We start from the raw sequence: 13,505 nt of genomic DNA, 5'->3' as shown, positions 1-13,505 counted from the left end.
TGAATACAGTCAAGTATCACAAGGCACAGAATTGACAGTTTGTCTAGCCATGTCTAGTTGCACAGACAGGTGAAAACTGAAGCTCAAGTACGCAAAAAACTGTTCTTTCAAACATACTTACAATCTTAAGGTCTTTTTGTTTGATGCTAACAAAACATGTCAGCACAGCAGGGAATGACACAACCACCCTTCTGTAAACTGACAGGAAAATCTGACTTAATACTGCAAACTAGGAGACAGAAGCCCTTGATCTAAGAGGGCCGTGCATCTGGAGTGGGCAAGGGGCTTAGTGGGCTAAAGTTTGCTTTGTAGCATTTATTTGCCATATTCTCCTGTGACTCCTGGGAAGGCAGCTTGTTTTATGTTTCAAAGGTGTGGTGCAGAAGCTTTTTTTTTTTACCTGCAGCAAGGAAGATTGGGAGTATAAATCAGCCATTGTGTGTGTGTGTGTGTGTGTATGTCTGGTGATGTGTCAAAGGCCTCAGGTTCAGTTACAGAGAGCAGCTGTGTTTGCGATGGGAAGTGCACATGCCTTCTGAGCCCAGCTGAAAACCGATTTCAGTACTGCTTTACTGTGAAACCACATGAGATTATGTCCTTAAGACCTCTTACAGAGTATTTTACCAGGTCTGGTGGGTGGTCTGCTATCGATCCTATCAAAGGCATGCAAGAAGGCATGCAAGCCTTACATTTTCAGTTTCTCAGTGCATGCACAGGTCATATTTGCTGTAAAAGTTTGCATGATAAATTGAAATCCTTCAACAAATCAAATGTAACCGCCATGTGGTTACACTGCCACCATTTCCATGCTCTCTTGCCACACCCATGGCTGACATTTTGAGATGAGACTTAAGGGTTGCATGTAGAAATACAAATGTGTAAGGAGCTCCAGTGGCTCTTCCCTGTTAAAATGTCAACCCTGTGGTTTGCTCATAAATCACGTTCCCAGAGTTCGATGAACTAAAATAATATTTTCCTCCAGAGCCGTGAGCCAGTATCAACAGCCAGAGTGTTCAGACAGAAGTGAAGTCATGTACACGCGGCTCTGAATGCAGGAAGGGAAAGTAGGTTTGTGTTTTAGGTGTACTGAGTTGAGCCATTAGGAGCTGAACAGCAACAGATGTGACTGTGAAGGCCTGGGCCCGTATTCATGAAAAATCTTAGTGCTAAGAGTTGCTCCTAGTAACAAAATTCTTAGAAAAATCTTAGAAATGTGGGTGTTTCCTCTTAAAATTAAAGAAAAGATCCTAGTAAAGAAAAAAGTAATTCAGAAAGCATCTTAATCCTTAAAAGAGGTCTTGTTAGGAGTACGGACGAGGACTTTTAAGGGGTTTAAGAGTTTCTTTAGCAGCGGAGAAAATGGACGAAACATGAAGAGGGAGAAGAAATGTGTTGCACACAATGCATGGCAGTGAGTTAATAAGACGCTACACATTAGATCGTGCAGGGATCATGTTTGTGACCGATCTTATTAAAGACATGCAATAACATCTCAGACACAGCGTAGAAATGCCATAGCGCCAGAAATGGACGTAATCACTACATTAACATATTTGGCAACTGGAAAAATGCAACTATGCAGCAGTGATGATTTGGGTCTGTTACAGCTTAGGCAATGTCTCTGTTTATTTCCTATAAAATACGGTATGACAGCATGGTAAATAAAGAATACATATACATATATAATGTGTGTGTGTGTGAGAGAGAGAGAGAGAGAGAGAGAACGGTAAAACAGGAAAAATTCCGCCTGTAATTTCAAAGTGAAGGCTTATAATATACCCTACTCTTAAAAGCGCTCTTTTATTTCCTTCTTGACAACCAACCAATCACAGTCTTCAAAAGAATGTGTCATAGCTAGCAACGGAGTCAGCCCCGCCTCCTCACTAAGATAAAAGTTTTTGTCTTTTCCTCGCTCAGAGTTGCTCTCAGATTGGTCCTGAATCACTTTTAAGCTAAGACTCCTAGTTAGAAATTTTTAAGCTAAATTAGGAGCTCTCTAAAAGGATCCTTAGAATGTTTAGGAATACGGGCCTTGATCTTTCTGCCCTCTCATGAAATCTCTCTCTTCTTCACCTAGTTTACTTCTCATTTCCTTCAAATAAACACATGGTCGTAGGGTTTTTTTTAAACATTTTTGACCCCAAACTTTTGAACAGTAGTCTGTTTTATTTAAACAAAAGCATTAGGCCTATGCATCATGGTGTTTTCTAGCTATCTAGATGTACCAAATGTGTCTTTTTTAGGAGCCGTGTCCTTCATTTCCAGGGAGACGTGATAACTGTGAATGTTGAGCCTTACTGGAATGCAAGGTATGTCCTGCAGCACTGTTACCCAGACTCACTCTATCCTGCTTCATTTATCTGGTCTTACTCACCTAATGAATCTGTGTCTCTGACTGACAGATGGACTGACTGACTGTTTGTGTTCAGCAATGGAATGTAGAATCGCTCTGTTTGTGAGCAGAGGTGGGTAGAGTACCCAAAAACTGTACTCAAGTAAAAGTAAAAGTAATAGTCTGAATAGTTACTTGAGTAAGAGTAAAAAAGTATCGGATAAAAAAAAACTACTCAAGTACTAGATACTTTGGATCATATACTGAATATAGTCTATTTTTAGTTAGATAGATATTTAGATCAAATTTATATATACGTACATACATACATACACACACACACACACACATATATATATATATATATATATATATATATATATACTGTATATAGGAGCACAAGTGCGACTGACCCCATCAGCATATTTGTGTTTGTGCTGAGGGAGCTTTAAAGGTTTCTAACGTACTTACGTGTTTTTGCAGCATTGAGTAATGTATCAGAGACGTATTCTCTCATTATGACGTGTATACTTGAGTGTAGACTGAGTGTAAATAAGAGATTCATTGTGCAGTGAAAGGAGCTTCGTTGATTATAATGGAGTTTTGTGAGATGGCGATGAACTAAGATGAGTGACAGCTTTTAATGATTTTTAAGGGAGTTTAAAAATGTGATATTGATTTAATACAATAGTTTAGTTTAATAACAGTTCATTAAACAAGAAGTTAATATTAAGTGACTTATATTGTCTGACTATAACACTTTTGCCTTATTTTGCTCCATTTCATAAACTAAAATAGTTTCAAAGTCCTAGCTGAGCCGCTGCGCATAAAAAAAAAAGCCATTACAAAGGTAAAAATCCCTGTAAATCACTTTGAGTCAAATATCACCTCGTAATGGGAAGGTTAATTTTTGATTATTGATTTGAAGGTGCTCCTAAATTTTTTAAGTTAGGAGCACAAGCGCTTTTAAAAAGAAAAGTAAGCGTAGAGCCCTGATGTAGCCTATGCCACACAATAAGTACTTATAGTAAAGACATGAAATGTATGTTCTCAGTTAACTTTTCTGGCAATATCAAAGTTACTCAGTAACATGGCCTGTCCTATGTTTGTGTACAATAACTTTTTTGGTTTTGCCCATATATTTGCTGATGTATAATTATTTAAAAGACCTACACTATTTAAAGAGTATTTATTCCAAAAAAATATTAAGCAACAAAACTGTTCCCAGTTGAAAAAACAGCATATGCTGGTATGGTATGTTTCGAAGCATGGGATGCTGGTTTGAGCTGATTTAAGCTGGTCCTTAGCTGGTTTAAACTAGTATATGTGCTGGTCCGACCAGCTTAAGACCAGCTTAAACCAGCAACGGACCAGAATAAACCAGCATCCCAGCTTCAAAACATACCTAACCAGCATATGCTGTTTTTTTTTTTTCAACAACACTGGTAATAAATAAATATATTTTAATGATTTATGAAGGATCGTATTGTTACGGGGGTGACGAGACGTGAGACGTGCGGATCCATTTGCAAAGCTTTATTATAAGACATGGTCAAGACAGGCAGGGTCAAATAACAGCAAACAGGTATGGCAAAGGCAAGAGACAAGAATAATCCTAGGGCAAGCGTGGGTCGACGATCGGCGTACAATATCCAGACAGGGCAAGGCAGAGAGAATAATCCAGGAACACGGGCAGGAATCAAAACACAGGGAGACAAACTAGGAAACCTATGACCAGAAACCGCTTCGTAGAGTAGCTAGGCTAGACAATACTCGGCGGTGAGCAAGAGCAAGTCCCAGGCTTAAATAGTGAGTGGTGGTGATTGTGAAATGATGATCAGGTGTGGGCGAGATAGTGAACAGCTGTGCATGTCGTCAGTGTAATGGATTGTGGGAAATGGAGTCCAATGTGTTGTGAGTGAAAATAGTCACTGTGGTGAACGGGTGACCTCTAGTGGTGGTTAACCGGGAGAGCATGGACCAGATTCGTGACACATATGACTCTGAAAACGAGTAACCACTGATAAAAATTCTGATTGCATCACAGAATTAAATTACATTATATTAGTATATTAATAATGTATTATATATGTATGTAACCTCGGATATGTATGTGACACGGAGAAGAGTGAAAACTCCTCACATGACCGCTACAGAACATCTGAACATAACGAAACAAAAGCACATTGACGGATCTTCTGCCGTCTGTTCTGCAAAATGTAAAAAAAATTTAGCCTTTATTTCTGCACCTCGGAGACAATAACACTGGCTGTAGCACATGTTCAGCACTGCTGATGAATCATTTGTGATGCAAATGCAGTGTTGGGGGTAACGCATTACAAGTAACGCGATTTACGTAATAATATTACTTTTTTCAAGTAACTAGTAAAGTAACGCATTACTTTTCAATATATATCTTTTTAATATAATCAAATATCTGAGTTACTTTTTCAAAAATGTAACGCCAGTTACTTTTTTCCCCACTTATTGACTGACAGTGTGCTCCATGTGTGAACATGCTGTTACTGTAGTTCTAGACTAAATGTGAATGTGCATTAATTCATCCCACTCGCAAAAAAACAGATGTAGTATTCATCAAAATGAATTAAAACAGTGAAATGCAAACTCAGAATATGACGCAAACCTGCAATAATTAAATATGTTAAACAACACACATGTATCTAATGCCATTTTAATAACCAATGTCTTTGCTGCTGACCTTTTATGATCCAGTTCAACCATACTGATAAGCAAAAATGACTTTAGATAAACTAACAATTGTGCTTCATTGTTTTTATTTATTGCCGAAGAGTGTTGAACCTTCTTCTCCTGCGTTCTACTTTACAGGCGTGAATTTTCTTTTCCTTCAGCCTCAGGTTTATTCATTACACTTTTTGGTGTGAAAGGTCTTTTACATTTGCTATAATTAGAACTTCTTGTATTAAAAACAATCAAGCCCTGCTCATTTTTAAAAAGCAACGCAAAAGTAACATAACACATTACTTTCCATAAAATGTAGCTAAGTAATGTAATTAGTTACTTTTTCAGGGAGTAACACAATATTGTAATGCATTACTTTTAAAAGTAACTTTCCCCAACACTGTGCAAATGTTTTTGTAAAGTGGGGCCTCCTACTGGCCTTGTCCAGATTCTGGGAAAATATTTTATGTGTGTTTTTACATGGGTGGCATACTGTGTTTATCCATAAACAATCATGTGGGTATGCGATTTTTGTCTTTGTGCTTGAGTGCCTGATCTTTGTCAGTAGCATTACTCATTCACAGGACTAAATTTCACCCTTTTTATGCCAGTATTGTTCATCACCATATATGCAGAACCCATTCAAGAAGACATAATGTAGGCCTACTGTATGTCCTGCACACATTATTTTCTATGTAACACTGAAGGATCACACAGGTAAAAAAGTGTCCAGATTTCTTTAATTTAGACGGTTTATTCTTTATTTCAAAAATGAACAAGATTGACCAAAGACTAGATTTTACATCAGTATAAACAGCCTTGATAAAACTTCCATCTTCTGGACAAAATATTTGCAGTTACCAGCAATAAAAGTTTTGTAAATCAAATAAAATCACATTTTTTACAACAATTAAACAGCGGTATTAGGGAACAATTAATCAGTTTTGGTGATTTATATTGTTTATTAAAGTAAATATTAGTGATGTAGTACTCGAGACAGGTCTTGGTCTCAAGACTCAAGTCTCGGTCTCGACTGCATTTAGACTCGGTCTTGTCTTTTACTTCAAGACCAGTCAAGACCACAACTGTGTGGATATCACTAAATTGCAAGTGCATTGTCTTTGTGAACATCATGAGATTGGATGTAAATCTTACAAATGCAATAGCCTAAATAACATATTTCTATACTGATTTCTTTTGTTAGGCTACTGTTGTGCTTACATGTGATCATTTTTATATAACGTGATATAATTAAGCAATAAAAAAGAAAGAGAGCAGTTTTCATAAATAGATGCACGATTGCAAATGTTATATTTATACAAGCGTTCAATAAACAAGAAGTAATATTAAGTTACTTAAATTTTAGACAGAATTTTAAATACAACTTTTATTTCTGCAATGAAAATAGTTTCAAAGAAATCCATATCAACTGCTTTGCACGAATCAGTTGAATAAATGCAGTTGTAATTGTACCAATTCAGATGCAACCTCTGTGCCACCCTGCAGTGCAAAGATTAATAGTGTTGTAGTATTCAAGACCGGTCTTAAGACCATTTTTTTGAAGGTCTTGTCTCGGTCTCGTCCTGCCTTGGTCTTGCTCTCAACGCACTCTGGTCTCGGTCTCGACTTGGTCTCGGTTTAGGTTGTTAATTCTAGTAAATATGTAAGAAATGCGCGCCACGGAGACTCTGTCCTATAGCACCATCCACTGGATGAAGTTTCATGGTGCATGTTCGCAGACATCCGGTGAAAGGGTTCATATAAACAAATAAACACAAAATACAAAAATAGCATAAAAGACAATAAGAGTAGTCAATATTCTCTGAATATGTTAGCTAGAAGTTAAGAACGTTATGATAGATTTTTCATTTTGGGTGAACTATTCCTTTAAATCAGCAGAGGAAGAAGAGAGAGTCCTAAGTGACTCATTTAATTGGAGTGTGTGAGGACGGAGATTCTGGGTTTGGGTGTATTGGTTGGTGTGTCTGTGGTTTTATACCACCTCAGTATGATGTAGACTAAAGCAGGATGTTAGGTCATGGAATTATTACATTATACATTCTGCTTCTCTCCTCCAGAATGCAAGGTTGAGGAGGTCAAAGACACAATGGCTACATGTGTCCTGGAGACTGAGACCAGCTCTCCACATAAATTTGTTTGTGCAGTAGTGTGTCATAGCTGTGTTGTTCACAAACAAGCAGATGGTCTTTAAGTCATAGTTGATATGTTTTCTGTGAAACAGTGCAACTACTTTTTTTCTACATCCTGTCCACTTTAAGGAAAGAGTTACTAGCTCACTCCATGCACGTAGCTAAAGCCCAGCCCTGTAAACTGCTAATCTGAAAGTAATTTAGTTGGGCAGGTTAAATGCGATGTACATTCTGTTTATGATGAAATGATCTAAAGGAGTGATCTATTAATCTCTTTACTAGTTTCTATAACAAAGTATATCATTCATGCCAGAATCAATATTAGAAATTATATTTACTCCAACATCAAGACAGACAAATGTCCAAAGTTCTTGGATGAACTTTTCTTTGGCAGCTTTCACGATGTGTCCTCTGTCTTCCAGGGTGTGTAGGCACATCATAGACTCGCAGATTAGAAATTGACTGTATGAAACCACAGAGTGAGCTGGACATTGTTACAGGTTAGTGTATGGCATGAAATCATGAGAGGGAGGGATGGAAATAAACATTTAAACTCAAGTAGTAGGCAGTACTGTTTAACAGAGTGGGTGACTCAACACCTCTGTTATTTTGGTGAAATCTGCTAGCAATTATTCTTCACTGTCTATGTTGCAAAAATAAGTTCCAGATTAAAAACAAATAAATACAGTTATACTAGAAATGAAACAAGCGTCCAAGTCGGTCAGTTTCTGCTAAGATTGATTCGTTCTTGTTTGGAGTTCCAGAGACTTTAATTATGTATTTTTTTTAAATGTAACATCTTATTTTTTAAAATGTTTAATATGTTCTTTGTCATTTTTGAACAGAGACCCACTGTACTTTTTTAAGAATAATAATATACAAACACCTTTTAGAGATCATTGAACAGTTTGTAGCTTGTGTAATATTTTCCATCCAATCAAAAATCAAAAAAAGAAAAGGCTTTTCATCTTTTCATCAGACATAGGCTACATTCAAAAGGAAGGCTCATATAAGTATTTTCTTGTTTTATTAAAGGTAACTTGTTTAATAACGATATTTGAGAAGTGACAAGCGTAATTCATTTCATCACCACAGGCGACTTCACGTTCTTGTGTCACCGCACGTGTTTTCAATGAAGCAATCGGTAGGAAAAAATAACTCGGATTGTAAACTTCCATAAAGGAACACTCTGTCATCACTGTAGTTCCAAACCTGTGATGGTTTCTTCAAAAGTTGTTGTTCTTACATTAAAATTCTTCAAAATATCATCTGTTACATTCAACAGAAGAAATAAATTAAAAGGCTATAGGATTAACGAAATGAGTGTAAATGTGACAACAGAATGATAATTTTTGGGTGAACTATGCCTTTAAGTAAAACTAAATGTGATAATTTAGACTCATATCCATTCATGTATTCATTTGGTAAGCAGTAGCCGCTCTATAGCAGTGTATTATACGGCACTGACTGACTGGGGGGTCTTCCCGATCCAGCCCTTTGCACAATCGTCATCATTTACTGAAATCACACGTCAGACCACGCGAGGTAGGCAGGAAAACCATTTAAACTTGGCTTGCGCAGGATGTGCACAGTTCAGTGCGTGACAGCTGCGCTAACATCTGTATGAGCCACAGCGGAATGAGAGAAATACGCGTGTTAACGGTCGTATTCGCCGTTATATTTGTCCTGAAGGAGGCTGAAGCTTGGGGTTACAAGAATGGAATACTGCACAACTCTATCTGGCTGGGTAATTATTTCAATTGTTCTTACTGATGTGTTGATCCAAACTATAGTGATACATGACCATTACATGACTAGAATATTTTAAATTTACTAATTTATGTTTTTGTTGTTGTTGTTTCTTTTGGACCCCCCCCGCCCCCAACCCCCCCTCATAGACTGTATAATAAAGCACAGTCTTTCTCATTTACTGTTTACACGTTGTGCTATTATATTGCATTGTCATGATTGGATTTGTGTGTTGTGTGCATTTGGCTTTGGACCCACAGAGAAGAGAGGCATATTTATGGCGCTGTGAAGTCTTGACAGTGCAGCTAGTCTGAAGTCTGAAGGGACCTTGTAAACACAGGGAAATGACTTCATTCTGTCATGGTGTAATGCAGATTACCCCAAGGCATTCCAAAACACTTTCAGCATGGTCCAAGAAACCCACGGACATTTCTCTGTAGATTTGGCTTTTTTGATAAGACACATGAAAGATCAATGTGCTTATAAGAGTTTAACCATTTCGCACTTTAAAAAACTATTTTTTAACAATGTTTAAGTTGTAGCCTACTGTGGTTTGGTTTAAAACTTTTAAATAAATGAATTAGAGTGCAAATTATGGGGCAAAATAATATGTATTGAACACCACAAAGAAAGCCAAAACAATGTGTCTAAGTATATTTAGTTTTCAGCAGAGTCTTCAAACATTTCAGTAATGATAGAATTTATGTTAGTTGGTAAGCGCATGTTGAAATACATTTTGACCTGATTGTATAGGCTACTCTAAGGAACATGGAATGTGCCAGATGAAAGATTTTCCCATACTGTATGCAACTTTATTTATTTACTTATGGTAGCATAGTGGCTTGACCAGCACTACACATCAGAAAACACTTAATTAAGCTTTAGTGTTTAGCTACATTCATGCTTCAAATGAGTCTCCCATTTAGAGCCTTTCTCAGAGACATGTTTGGAGCTTACTAATGGTTGCAGTCTTCTGATGTTTGAAGCCAACACAGTAAAAACATTGGCTTGTAACTCATTTAAGACAACTGCAAAGCAGCATGATGTTCTGTGAGCTGCAGACAGAGCTCAAAACAGGCAAAATCTGCTTTAGTGATCTTACCAACAGCAACTGGATGTACATTGTATTTGTCCCTTATGTATTCAGGATGTCCTGCACAGTAAAACATCTACGTTGTGTAAAACCTTCCAAAATAAATTTCCTGTTTTAGGTCTGATGTAATTTGAGTACACAGGTAGAATCGTTGTTCTGAGACACTGAACAGACCCAGATAACTCCACATGAGTCCTCGAAGCTGATAGTGTTGCGAAATGAGACACATGTTCTCTCTCCTAACAGAGCAAGCAGCTGGAGTTTACCACCGCGAATCTCGCAAAGGAAGATATCAGCTGACATACAGGGAAGCCAAGGCTGTGTGCAAATTTGAGGGGGGTACTCTTGCAACATATGATCAACTGGAGGCTGCTCGCCAAATTGGTAAATCTTACTTAGATCAGATGCCAATTGAAATAGGAATGGGTCTGGTCTAAAGCACGAGTGTTGAAAGCCAAACAAGTCATGTAACTTGGATCATACTGAATAGCCTTTATTATAAAAAAAAAACAATCAGAAACAATCAGCAAGCAGAATGATAATCAACATTCTCACTGATATATTAAATATTTGCACACATCATATAAACAAAGTTATAAACAATCCCCAGTGCCACCCAATGTTATGTTGAACAGTATAGTCATTGTCATGTGTTGCCTGAGCAGGAACACCTGTTTTTTTTGTAAAATTATTCTTTAGAAAGAGTAAATTTGTTCCAGACATGAGCTCTGATGTTTAATAACAACATTTTGTGGTTACTTCAGGCTTGTGGCACTCTGTGTTGGAGGTCTGCTTGGCTTTCTTTTTATCATCTGTTTGCTGCCTTCAAATGGTGCCCGTGGCTTCTCAGAGCACAAGAGCCCTTTATTCAGTATCCCCTTAAAAAAGACGTATTTCCTTCAATTATTAGTTGTTGGTTTTTTTTTATTATTTAATTTAATACATTTTGTATTCAGTCTAAACAGAACCTGTTTGGGAAATACTGCAGATATATTAAAATATGAACACTGAAGAAAAAACTTAAATGAACTACTTTTCATAATTAATTAACCAACAGAATTTATATTATATTTTTATAATTATAATGTATTCTTTTTTAAACATTGGGGGTCATTAAGTTAAAACAGTGTTTAATTATTTCTAATTAATGGAATTTTGATCAATTAATATTTGTCAAATGTTGCTTCATAATAACAGATGTTGCACAGTATCACAGCATTTGTCTTTCTCCCAAAGGGTTCCATGTGTGTGCAGCTGGATGGTTTGACAAAGGACGTGTGGGGTATCCGATTGTTAAAGCTGGCACCAACTGTGGTTTCGGAAAGATTGGAATAATTGATTATGGATATCGGCTCAACAAAAGTGAGAAGTGGGATGTCTACTGCTACAACCCTGGGGGTGAGTTTGAGCAATGGCAGTTAGGCAATCTTGGGTGGATTTTAGTCATCCGCTGAGAGATTTGGAAGATTTGGACAAAGTAGTTACACAAATCTTAGGTTTGTAAAATGTTCTTTGAAAGCTCTCCAGAGTGAGTTGACTGAAACAAAGGAATTGTGTTGTAGTAAAGTATAAATCTCCGTAGGTTAAAGACAATGACTTTATATGATAATTCAAGCACTCATTGGTCTCTGAACTGTAAGGGTGGGATAACTTGTAGTCTGGACAAAGACAACCATGACTAAATGTTGGAAAAAAAAGTGTTGGATGTTTACAATGACAGATAGAAATAGAGGACAGTGAACCTCAGCACAGGACATTATTCATATAAGTTAAATGTAGGAAAAATGTCTTAGATGTGGAGCGGTCAAAACAAACAAGCAGAGAACAAATTCATAATACATTTCTTGGAAAACGCCTGCTTGTTTTCTCTGGCTCTTTTCTCTTGTATGAATATGGAAGAGTCTAATGAAAAATGTGCCATACTGTGAATAATCTAAACGAAGCCCTATGAAAGTTTTACAAGGTGTGGCAATGCATTTCCAGAAACCCCGCTGAGTTTGTGACTGACGCTTTTCCCAAGAAATTCTCTCTATGGAGAACTCAGACTCTCAGGTTGAGATGTCCTGTGAGAGATGTTGATGTGGACATTTTTTATCACATTTTTGTGTCTTACTTTCAATAGATATTTATTAACAGATCAACACTTATGGAAAAGTTTGAATATTAGTTTCACAAAGCATTGCCTCAATGTTTAATTCTGATATTGGAATAGATAGATGTTCAGTGCAATACCGTGCAAAGAGGGTGGGTTGGCCTATTTAATAAAAAAATAATTTATAGTATAAATTTAGTTTTCTATATAGTATCCAGTAACTACCTCACTGAGGGCAGGGCACCAGATGTGTGTGTCACTGAGCACCCACTCAAACCACAGACTGCCATTGTTTGCATAAGCATAGTGCTCATATTGCTTTCACTCTTTTTATACGTCAGATACTAACTTCCACTTGTAGAGATGAAGAGATGAAATGTGATTCAAACTAATGAATCTGTATGTAGGACTGACCCCTTGAGTTTATTGATTTTAATGCATGCATTAATTTGTACACCTTTGGTACTGTCTTTCCAGCAAAGGAGTGTGGAGGCGTGCACACAGATCAGGAGAAGGTTTTAGATTCTCCTGGTTATCCAGAGGACTACCAGGATGAGCAGATTTGCTACTGGCACATTCGTGTGCGCTACGGCCAGCGAATTCGCCTGCACTTCCTAGACTTTGACATTGAGGAAGACACAGCTTGCCTCAGTGATTACCTGGAGATCTATGACAGCTATGATGATATTTCAGGCTTTGTTGGAAGGTAAATAACAGACCATTTGTTTTATTTCCCATTGAACTTTATTTTTTATTGCTGCTAAGAGTTCTGACATTGTTTAAATTTGCTTCAAAATAATAAAATAAATCTGTCTGCTCTGGATAGATACTGTGGGGATGAACTTCCAGAGGACTTCATAAGTACAGGTATGTTGTTGCATTAATTTAAATTTCAAAAGTTTGTTTTTCTTGGATAATACGTCAATTTGAATGTATTTCTTAAATAGATTTCAGAAGATATCTCTCTATGTTTCTACATTATCTCTTGCACAGGAAACGTCATGACTCTGAAGTTCCTTTCTGATTCGTCGGTGACGGGTGGAGGTTTTCAGCTGCAGTACATCGCTGTGATCTCCTCTCAGCTCTTTGACAATCACACTGATGCCTTGTCTTGATCAATGTTTAAAGCGCCAAACCCACTTCTTTAATACAAAACCAAAACCACATCTGTGTCATTTTTTATATTTTTATTTCTTTACCAAGGGTGCAATATTAAAGCTATTAATAATCACAAATTGAAGTGTATAGGCCTGTGAACATTTAAAAAATAAACTTTTTACACTCTCACTAGTTTATTCAACTTGTCTATTTATAATGTCCAACAGTGCATTTGATGTATTACAGTGTTTTAATGTAAACACAAGAAATAAGCTGAAATCTGTTTTAATA

At 37.0% G+C, this 13,505-nt stretch overlaps 1 protein-coding gene across 2 annotated transcripts; it reads left to right on the top strand.

Moving 5' to 3' along the window:
* Positions 1–8,140: 8,140 nt before the first annotated feature.
* Positions 8,141–13,404, top strand: LOC306875741 (tumor necrosis factor-inducible gene 6 protein-like). Of its 2 annotated transcripts, XM_079426454.1 has the most exons (6): positions 8,141–8,929; positions 10,271–10,408; positions 11,261–11,422; positions 12,594–12,822; positions 12,943–12,983; positions 13,110–13,404. In XM_079426454.1, exons 1-6 carry the CDS (start codon positions 8,806–8,808, stop codon positions 13,229–13,231), a joined length of 816 nt encoding a protein of 271 aa, XP_079282580.1. In that variant the 5' UTR covers positions 8,141–8,805; the 3' UTR covers positions 13,232–13,404. The 2 variants fall into 2 exon arrangements, with proteins under 2 accessions (XP_079282580.1, XP_079282581.1); XM_079426455.1 differs by lacking the exon at positions 10,271–10,408 and having other exon boundaries at positions 8,777–8,929; positions 13,110–13,403.
* The last annotated feature ends 101 nt before the right edge of the window (positions 13,405–13,505 follow it).

Source organism: Barbus barbus, assembly GCF_936440315.1.
Source record: "Barbus barbus genome assembly, chromosome: 10".
Classification (NCBI taxonomy): domain Eukaryota; kingdom Metazoa; phylum Chordata; class Actinopteri; order Cypriniformes; family Cyprinidae; genus Barbus; species Barbus barbus.
Note: the sequence above shows the minus strand (reverse complement) of the source record. Positions and strands in the feature narration are given on the sequence as shown.